Source organism: Tiliqua scincoides, chromosome 2 (assembly GCF_035046505.1).
Source record: "Tiliqua scincoides isolate rTilSci1 chromosome 2, rTilSci1.hap2, whole genome shotgun sequence".
Classification (NCBI taxonomy): Eukaryota; Metazoa; Chordata; class Lepidosauria; order Squamata; family Scincidae; genus Tiliqua; species Tiliqua scincoides.
In genome coordinates, this window is record NC_089822.1 from 181,395,893 (window position 1) to 181,406,716 (window position 10,824).

General features: G+C 43.5%; 1 protein-coding gene across 2 annotated transcripts in view; it reads left to right on the plus strand.

The window, feature by feature from the left end:
* Positions 1-10,250, plus strand: part of PPP2R2B (protein phosphatase 2 regulatory subunit Bbeta) — a 292,861-nt gene extending 282,611 nt beyond the window's left edge. For both annotated transcript variants that reach the window (XM_066614420.1, XM_066614421.1), the window contains 3 exons: positions 4,883-5,052; positions 6,287-6,378; positions 9,971-10,250. In XM_066614420.1, coding sequence (XP_066470517.1) covers positions 4,883-5,052; positions 6,287-6,378; positions 9,971-10,250 — 542 coding nt within the window. The remainder of the gene's footprint in view (positions 1-4,882; positions 5,053-6,286; positions 6,379-9,970) is intronic.
* The last annotated feature ends 574 nt before the right edge of the window (positions 10,251-10,824 follow it).

Genomic DNA, 10,824 nt, shown 5'->3' on the forward strand with positions numbered 1-10,824 from the left:
TTTCCCCCAGAATAGGTCTCAAATAACAACAGTGACCTCAACATTTGTCTTCCACTGTGCCACTTTGCATGGTTCACCTATTGGAAGTACTACCAGAAGTAAGTGGCAATGATGACATCGCCAGTTACTTCTGGATTGGGAAGCCAGACGTGATGCAACAAACACTAGTAAGAGGCTTAGAGCGGATGGGAGGGTTTTTTTGATCATGCAAAAAGCACATGCTGTAACTGTACTTATCGAGCCAAGCCTCTGACTACTACTTGTGCTGTGTTGCTGGTCTCACTGCCAGGTGATGGGGGTCCATTGTAACCACTAGATGACAGCAAGCTCTCAAAACCCTCCCCCCATTTCTCCTACCCAGTGATCTTAGCTTTTGAGGAAGTCATGGGCTTACTAGAAGGCCATTTGGAGAATAAGATGTAGCTAAGAGGAAGGGCACATGCTTTGTATATACATAGTGCCACTTTAGTTCCTGATGCCGCTGAGGGCTGGGCTAGGGGGAAGGATGCCCAGTTGGAACAGGACTAGTATTTGGCCATTACTAGGTGGTGGTGGAATTGCAGAGGCAGCACCGGTTGTTCTGGTACCATCAAGAGACCGATTGTAAGAGTCTGAGTGAAGAAGTACCATCTGTTTTTCAGTGACAAGACAATTCACAGATTTCTGTATTTCCAATTTTCACTTTGCATTGGTAGTAATTGCAGATAATGGAGGTGAGAAATGTGGGAAGGAAGGTCTTTTTATGTCAGTCATTTGATGAATGAAGTACAAAGCAGGCACTGTTTTGAAGTTGCTTTGACAAAACATATTGGAGAGAATTTGGAAAAGAACATAAAAAGAGTCCTATTGGATCCAGCCAAGAACCTATCTAGTCCAGCATGCTGTTTCTCACAGGGGGCCTGCCATCTGCTTCTGGGAGGCCCACAAAAAAGAGATGAAGCTATGCTTCTCTTGCACCATTGCTCTCCTGCAACTAGTATTCAGAGCATACTGTCATCATAACTAATAGCCTCAAATACACCAATCCTCTGTGTGTGTGTGTGTGTGTGTGTGTGTGTGTGTGTGTGTGCGAGAGAGAGAGAGAGAGAGAAATCTATCAACTTTTTCCACATTGTGTTTAATTTTATAAGCCTCTGTCATGATCCTGCCTAGTCACCTTTTTTTCCCTAAACTAAAAGCCCTCCAACTTTATAGATGTAGAAAAATTAAGTGTTTGGGAAGGTTAATCCCACCCCATTCCCATTGCTTCTACTTCAGTCAAATTCAGAGCCTTCTCCCAGGCTGACTTAAAATAAAAATAAAAATAAAAAAGGTCTTGCATGGTGCATGCTATTTTGCCCAATGGTTTTTTTTCATGTGCTTTGGAGTTTTTATTTTAATGGTAGCTACAAGTTTTCTCTTTCTGCAGCATCAGCAATCCTCCATCCTACACTTCTGCTGTCACTTTAGCCCTGCCAAACTTGATTCATGCTCATACACAACAGAATTAGTAGAAAAGAGGCAGCTGTAAAAAATTCCTCCCAAATCCAGCTCCCTCCCCCCAGACTGCATGAGCCTATCATTATTCCAGCAGTGACAGGCTGTCATGGAAGTTAGATGCTTTGCACAAAATCAGCACAGATCTAGATTTTTTCCTGTTGTTGATGTTTTTATTTTGTTTCTGAAAAATCCACAAGTCATCAGATACCCTGCTGGCATCTAAAGGACCTCAAGCTGGAAACTGCTGTGAGCACTGCCATTTCAGATTTGTAGAAAGATCATTTATCCTGACACTTCACCTCCCACCCCCACTGCACACACTGTACAGTATTCCAAAATTCAGGAATTCACAGCTCAGCATTCAGTTAGGGGATAATAAGGCTTTTTTGTGCTGAGTAGGAAATTCTGTGTTGGTAAGATTTCCCACCCCCCTGTTTGATCAAGCAGGTTTCTGACTACCAGTTTCAGACTTTCAAGTGTAGAGGATTACAGCTGTTCCATTACAACTATAGACGATTTTACAGCTCAAAAGAAATCCCAGTATGTCTGCCAAATGTATTTCTGCAACTCATGGCATCTTCCACTCCTTTTAGTCACACTTAACATTTTTGGTCCCAGCCATAGAAAGGGGTTAGTGCAAATATATGGCTATTTCCAGCTTCCTCTCTCTTTTTGGAAGTAACATCCAGTGGATGTTTAAGACTTCATGTATGGGCTGTGCCCATGTGCTATGCCACAACACAGTATCAAAAACAATTCTGTGAAGAGGAGTCCATTTACATAGCCTTCAAATAGGTATGAAAGGTCCAACTCTTAACATTCCTCCATTTAAGCTTGCGTTAATCAGCTCTTGCCATTTAGGTTGTGATTTATTGATACACAAAATAAACTAGATTGTTGCTGTTGCTGTAAAATGTCTGTACTGACTTGACTTCCATTGCATAACCCCACATATTGATTGACTCATTGTGTTTTAAATCTTTTAGATTAGTGTCAGGGTTGATACAAGTGCTTTTCATCCCAGTAACTGAAGGTTTGGTGGGTGATTTTAGGGAATGGGAAATTATTTCAAAGATGCATATATAAGTCATTAAAATCCCAAATTGTGTCAAAAACCTGGATAACAGATGAGAATCAGCTAACTGAGCACAGGTCATCTTGATGTGGTTGACACTAGTTCCACGGTTTTGCAAGTAAAGGCAGGGACCAACATCTGGAGCGGGCGGAGGAGGAAAGAAGAGACGAGGAAATAGGAGATGGTCTTGGGAAGAATGTAAGGCATGGAAGCCCAGGCAGAAGTGTCCTGATGGAGAACAACAGCCAGTGTGCAGCACATCTTCTGCACCTCGGCAACCCAGAAGTTCAGGGGTGATATAAATGACATCATCATGTCTCCCCCCCAATCTTTCAGGCTATCGCATTGCATTAAATTGTCTCTTCCAGATTATCTCCATTCACCTATCTATAGCTTTGTATTCTTGCTAGCAAGAAGTGAAAATACAATTGCTAGTGGGTATGGGAAGCAGCTGGGCTCAAAGATAGCTGTGGTGCCCCCTTCTAGGCAGGTACTGCAATACCTGGGGTGGGAGGCGAGCAGGGAGGGGCATGCCCTGGGGGGGCAGGAATGGCAGAGGAGGCCTCCTCCTTATCCTAACCCCATCCAGAACCTGAAAGCCCCACAGGGAGCTTCTTGGACTTGCACCAGTGATTTTGCTTGAATTTTGCAGATCCAAGTAGCCCCACTGGACAGACTGGGGCTTGACAGGAGATAAGGGAGCAAATGTTCCCTTACCCCAAGAAGACCTCCAGCTGCTCACTTTCAATTCAGCATGGATACAGCATGGGCTATGTCAGCCCGCTGCACCAATGCTGAATAAGTTTGAGCTGTCAGTGTTTCTCAAGCTTTCCATAATGTCTGCCTGGTTATGATCTTTTCCTTCTGTCTACCCCAGTTTGGTCCCATGAGAACTTACAAATCTGAGAGCAGCACGAATGCAGTTCTATTTACTTTGTGCGTGCTGCCTGGACACTGCCCTGCTTGACTCCCAGAATGGGTCTGTGCCTGAGAACCCATGTGTAAGCTCATTTTGGACTGTTGCATTTTTATTTAGGAAATGAATATTTTATAGTCAAGGGGTATGTTTTTAATGACACTGAAGAACACTGCAAGGTGCCTTGTATAGAAATATTGAAATGCAAATGAAGATGGCATGATGGAGTTTGAAACTGTCAAATGAACTGAAAGGTAGACAAAGCATGAGCCAGAGCCATCTCCCTGGCAATTATACTTCAGGGACTGGAAAACAAGCTCTTGTTGACTTCATTGTCACCATTGGGGGTCCCACCCTCACCCCCACACGCTTTGTCATTAGGCAGGGGGGAGAGTTTGCAAAGAAGCTAGGCTCCTTCTAAACAGAGGGAGTCACCTACAAACATGTCTAATTTGCAGACTTGGCAGGTTTTACACACAATTCAGAACTTTTAGGGTTAACTACAGAGAGTTGTATAGTTCTTCTGGAAATGAAACATAACTTATTTTTGTATCATTGTCCCTCCTCTGAAGCATCTGAACTTGAGTACTATTTTTTAGCATGTAACATTTTTGCAAAGTTGCGTGTTACTTTTTTTTTTAAAAGTAAAATTCTATCTTTCTCGCTTTTCATGGAGATGTTCAGAGGATACATTTCCAAAGTGCCACTAAGGCACCATATTATACTTGTATGTTTTGACTTGTTGCTTCTAGGAATTAGTTTCATTAGGAAAAGCGGCATGGAGGAAAAACCATGAACCACCCTAACAGCCCCAATTGAATCCTGCCCTGCCCCATCTCACCTGCAGCTACTGTTAATTTTTTAAAAAACCAGCATGATATCTGATTACAGAACATCTTCCTGACATAGGGCCCAATTCTATCCAACTTTCCAGTGCCGGTGCAGTTGCAATGAAGCCCAGATAAGGGAACAAATATTACCTTACTTTGAGGAGGCCTCAGTGACAGCCCTCTAACAGCAAGATGTAGCATATACCTCATTGGCACAGCTGCATCGGAACAGGAAAATTGGATAGGATTGGGCCCATGGTATCATTGTGCATCCTTAGTCCCAGTGGAATCTAAGAGTAAGCCTTTAACAAGCTTTTGGTTCCACATATTTCAATAAAACTTAACTGTCATTTCTAGAGGATTTTGCCCGCAGTGTTCATGTTCCCTTCCTTTCTGTGAAATAGTTGCTATTACTGTATGGTAATAGTATCCTAAATGGTATCTTAAACATCAGCAATTTGTCATTAAATATTTCCGCCCTGCTGGAAGAGCAGAAGTATTGACTACCTAAATATTTCCCACATTGGGTAAAGTCTGAGATTTCTACTTTAACTATGTCTTATGTTGCTTATTTTTCTATAGTTTTTGAAGAGCCCGAAGACCCAAGTAACAGGTCATTTTTTTCTGAGATCATCTCTTCAATTTCTGATGTTAAGTTCAGTCACAGCGGGAGGTACATCATGACCAGGGACTATCTTACCATCAAAGTGTGGGACCTGAATATGGAAAACAGACCTATTGAGACATACCAGGTATTTTATACTTAGGGTTATTGGAGTGTGGTGGATAAATGAGATGAGTGTGAACAAGGGAATGTATGCAAAATATTTTGCACTCTAAAATGCTCTATGAATGCTGCTTGCAACTACTGCCACTGTGAGTGAGGGCTCTGAACCAGCATGGGCATAGTCCATAGTGTTCAGGATTCCAACTACATCAGAAGAAGCATTATCTTTATTTTCAGTGAAAGAAAGCCTATCACATACAATCTCATGGAAAATGGTATAATTCAGGGTTTAATGTTTTTCTTATCCTAAAGTTCTGTTATAAATGAAAATGTATGAGGGTCTGAATACAGTATGCGTATGTTCTCTGCCTGATAGTTTCCTTAGATCTTGAGGTTGGGAGTGCTTTGGTGGAGCAAAGAGTCTCACCATGGGCAAGACAGAGGATCAAACAATGTATGGAGATGGCTTACAAGATGTATGGAGATGGCTTGGTGAATCAAGCCACATGGCCATCTAGCCCCAGTGTCATCTGTTCTATATTGTCTACACTGACAGAAGTTCAATCCTACTACCTGATGCTCTCTGGAGATGTTAGAGACTGAGCCTAGGAGTTTCTATACGCAATGTGTGTGCTCTCCACTGAGGTGGAATGGTCCCTCCTGAATGGCTTAAATGGCTAACAAACGGGAAAGACATTTGCTGTGAAAGGAGATGATGATGCATCACCTTATGTAATGGACACCTTGCAGTTAGGGAGAAGTGGTGTGTCCCCCAACATTGTCCTCAAAGGGAGGGGTGAGAAAATGCATGTAGATCGCTTCAATACCACACTCACCCACTGTGCATGGCCCTAACAATGGAATCTTGGAGGGCAGGGTAGTGTGTGAATTGATTCTCGCATCACAGAATCTTGGTTACACACAGAAGATTTTTCTGTGATCTTTTTTCTCTCTGCTCTCCACCACTGCCTGTTGATTGGTTCTTTTTGACATTGGCCCTTTTCACTTAAATCCTAAGCACCCGCAGCATTTCTTCCCTGGGTGCCCCAGGTGGGTCCCACCAACATAAGTAACGTTTTAAAAAGGGTTGAACGAATTAATATATCCATTACACACCAAAGACCTAGATCTGTAAGAGGGTGTCTTACAGAGAACGAGATACAATGTCAACAGGTTAACTGCTGTCTTCTTGAGATTTAGAAACTGGGTTTTCAAATTATTTCTAAATGCTGTTTTGCTTTCCTTCTTCACATCCTTAGGTTCATGATTACCTCCGCAGCAAGCTGTGCTCCCTCTACGAGAATGATTGCATTTTTGATAAATTTGAATGTGTATGGAATGGGTCTGACAGGTGAGGAGCAACGTCAGTAGAAACTGAAGGGTTTTCTTTTCCTTTGGCAATTTCCCAAACTTCATAGGGTCAAACTACATGCCATGAAGAATACATGAGTTTTGGTCTGGTGTTTTTTTGTCTAAAAAACTCATAGGTAGGAGCAAAACAGAGTGAAACCCCAAGTGGGAATGTAGGGGAAGTGGGGATGTAGGAATATTTTCACATATCCCTGCTATAGTTCCTGTCACAATTGTGTTAAAAACAAGCACTTCAATTAAAAGCCAGTTGAAGCTCTTTAAAAAACAAAACAAAAAAACCTTTAAATAGCACCCGATGGGGAAGCGTGCATAATCAGGAACCGTGACAAGGGCTCCATGCTCTCCTAACCTTCCACTGCGGTTTCATTCATCCTGTTTCTCCCCTGTGACACTCCACATGCTATTTAAACAAAAAATGCAAAACACACCAGGCCAAACTTGTACAAACTTGTACAAGTAGTTTGGCCGTATTCTGTAGTTTGGCCGTATTCTGGCTCTTTTTGCTGTTTGATGTGGGATGGGTTTTTGTTGTGCTTAAACATGGTGCTGAACGTGAAACTGACATTGTCAGAAAAACATCATAAATCTAAATCTTGAGGTATTTTCAAATGTTCTCCAGAGCACCAATGCAGAAAGTAGAAGAAATACCTTAACAGAAATGTTTCCTACAGCAGGGCTGTGGAATTCAGTAGCTAGCTAATGTGCCATCTGTACTTATTCTGCTAGTCTGTTTGAAACAGTAGCAGAGAGCATGAGAATCAACACAGGCCCCATGTGCCTTGCCAGTAAGGGCCAAAATGAGTATGCCTCACACACAGGGCTTTTTTTCTAATGGAACGCGGGGGGACGGAGTTCTGGCACCTTTTTGCAGGGGCCCCTCCCCTTTGGAGGCATTCCAGGAGGGGGGAGCAAAATAGAGGCATTTGCTGGGTGGGTGCTGGGGGGTGCAGGGTGGGCGGGCGCCTGGCCCCTGCCTGACCGCACAACGACCCCCCTCCTGCCCCATCTCCAAGCTCTTGCCTGAGCCCAGCCTGCCTCCCCTCCCCCCGCGCTCTGCTTCCCAGCGCAGCTTCCAAGCTGGTGGAGGGCACAGGGGACACACACCGACACCGAGAAGGACGGACAGCCAGCCAGCCAGCCAGCCAGGGAGACGGGCTGTGGCACCCACGGAATGCCCAGGTACTGGCTTGGTGGAGGAGGAGGGGAAGGAAGCTGGCTAGTGCAGCTCCCCCATGCCAATCTGCAGCACGAGCCTAGGCATGTCTACTCAGAAGTAAGTCTCATTGTGCTCAGTGGGGCTTGCTCCTGGGAAAGTGTCATAGCCTTGCAGCCTGAGAGCCCAAGCATGTCTACTCAGAAGTAAGTTCCATTGTGTTCAATGGGGCTTACTCCCAGGAAAGTGTCATAGCCTTGCAGCCTGAATAGACAGGCAGAGAAAGAGCTCTGAGGCTGCAGTCCTCTCCACACTTTCCTGGGAGGAAGCCCCACTGCCTCTAGTGGGACTGACTTCTGAGTAGACAGGCACAGGATTGGGCCCTGAGGCTGCCATCCTATCCACAGTAAGCCCCATTCATTAAAGTGGACTTCTGAGTAGACATGCATAGGATTGGGCTCTTAGGCTGCCATCCTAGACACTTTCCTGGGAGTAAGCTCCATTGACTAGAACGAGACTTACTTCAGAGTAGACATACCTAGTTTTGGGCTCTTAATCCTGGCAGAGATATATGCACCCGTTTTCACATGCTAAGGGCAGGTGAAAAGGGATTCTACGTGTGTACAACGTGCTGTCCAGCCTTGCCAGAGATCCTCCTCATCCTTCCCCCACAAGCATGCCCTCCGCCAGCCAGCGTTTGCAGCTCCTCTCCAGCAATGCACAGCAGCTGCTCAGGGCAGCAGAGAACATACAATTGCATGCCAAGTGCCTTCCCAAAGACACAGAGTATTCTGATACCTGAATTAAACCATATTTAATCGCTTGTTTGCAAACGTAGCTGTTTCTATGTGCACCTAAGGACCCCTCTCGTGTAAGAATTCCTTTTTTGTTCTTACTCCCACAGTTGCTTAGAGTAATTTTACTACATGGAACTCATGTAAGCCATTTTTCAGAATCCATTCACTGCTTCCTCTCCTCGAAGTAGTGCCACACTACATACTACACGCTACAAGTGCACCTGTACAGTATTTTTCCCCATGTGTAGAAAAAATAGCTAGGGGGAAGGGGATGTAGAGATTGACAGCCCAATCCTATGCATGTCTACTCAGAAGTAAGTTCATCTTTAGGGGGGAAGCACATAAAAAATACTTTATTTCTCCAATAAAAAATGGTTTAAAAATAAATAAATAAATAAAAGATTAACAAGTTGTGAGTTCCTGCACCTTTTTATTTACAAAAAAAGCACTGCTCACACAAATGTTCCTTCTAAAATTGCTCTTAGAGACCTTATTCATTGTTGCTTCTCAGAAGGAGGAGGAGGTCAGTGTGGGCTAAATATAAACATCTTCAGTATCTCTTTGATGTTGAAAGGGAGCATTACTTGTGGTTGCTTGGAACATGGTGCATGTATAAGAAGCTGGCAAGGCAGGATACAAGGAATTGCTTCTGCAGCCTCCCTGCCACCTCCTTATGCTTTTATAGGCCTTCTCAGTGGCCACAGTATCATCCCAGCTGCTTACTTTTCCCACTTCCTGAACTTTCCAAAGTAGAAACTTCAGTTTCAGTAGCATAAGAGGTTAGGTTGTTTTCAGTTGTGTGGATTATGCTAGCTAGAACCAACCCAGCCATCAGGTTGACATTATAATAAAAACAATTATACAGTAAATTATTAATGAATAATTAATACCACTTTTCAACAAAAAAAAGTTCAGGAAGTGGTTAACATCAAAAATGGAATGAGAAGATAGTCCCCTATCCCAAAAGAGCCCATAGTCTCAAAAAAACAGAATAGACACCAGCAGACAATCACAGGCAGCCCAATCCTAACCTGCACTGGTGCAGCCAGGCTACATGGCCATAGCTGTAACCAGTTCAATTTAGGAGGCAGCTGGAGGTTTCCTTGGGGTAAGGAGATATTTTTCCCCTTACACCAAGTAACACCCCAGCCAGCTCTATGGGTAGAGGTATTTGTTTTCGGTAAAATAGGTTTACAGCCTAAACCTTCTTACTGAATACAGTGGACTTACTTTTGAGTATATAACACCATTTTTAAACACCTGTATCTGTGGGGCTACTTGGATCACCACCAGCTATGTAGCTGACAGAAATCCAAGTGGTCAAGTGTAAGGCTGCCTGGCTTGGGAGGGAGGATAGGAAATGGCATAGGAAGCCTCTGCCTATTTTGCCCCCCCTCCTAGGCCTGATCTGCCCCTGTTCCACCCTCCCCCCCAAAAACACCCCCTCCCAGTCACCCTCCCCATGTCCCTGTGCTGGTTGGTGCAAATCCTACCTCCACTGGTGACCATCTTGCAAGCGGCTGTAATGTCAGCTGACTGGGCATGAAGTAACTCTTAAGGTTGACTTTGCATTCATGATATATGGTACAATTCTCATCCAGCCTCTTTGTTTGCTTTGCCAGTGTCATCATGACAGGCTCCTACAACAATTTCTTTAGAATGTTTGACCGCAACACCAAGCGGGATGTGACCCTGGAGGCCTCAAGGGAAAACAGCAAACCCCGTGCCATCCTGAAGCCCCGCAAAGTCTGCGTGGGGGGCAAACGGCGAAAAGACGAAATTAGCGTGGACAGCCTGGACTTTAGCAAAAAGATCCTGCATACAGCTTGGCATCCTTCAGAAAATATCATAGCTGTGGCAGCAACAAATAACCTGTATATATTTCAGGACAAGGTTAACTAGGAAGAAAAGATATCCCTTAGGAATCTTATGTACTGAATACTAGCAAACACAAGTTTTTAAATGTTTCTTCTGTTTTCTCCTTCTCCTCCTCATTTGTTTAATTATTCCTCTGCAGACATTAATTACGTAGAGGTAAGCCCTCAGATTCCAGTACCTTTTGCTTTCTCTGAAACCTTCAGAAATTGGCTTGGTAAAGCCCATTAGAAATATTTGACTTTTGAGTGTTGAGAGCTACCAAGTGACACCATTAATTCAAACAGCAAGCTTGAATTACTTAATGCTTTTCTTTTCCCCAGTTACTCACTAGTGGTTTTAGTTTCTTTGAAGACATTTGTTTTAGACACCTGCCAATTTATAATAATGTTAAGATTATAGTAATATATTTACAAAAAGAAAGTCAAGGCCATAAAACAAGGATGTATTGTATTTGAAAATTAAACTGTCCTGTTTTGATTTTGGATATATTCTTTTGTTTTACACCCATTCACACCATCAAACAAGAATTCATTGCCCTTTGCCAAGTCATTCCTTGCAATTGTCTTCCTCCAGCTCACCATCCCATTATAATTGCCAT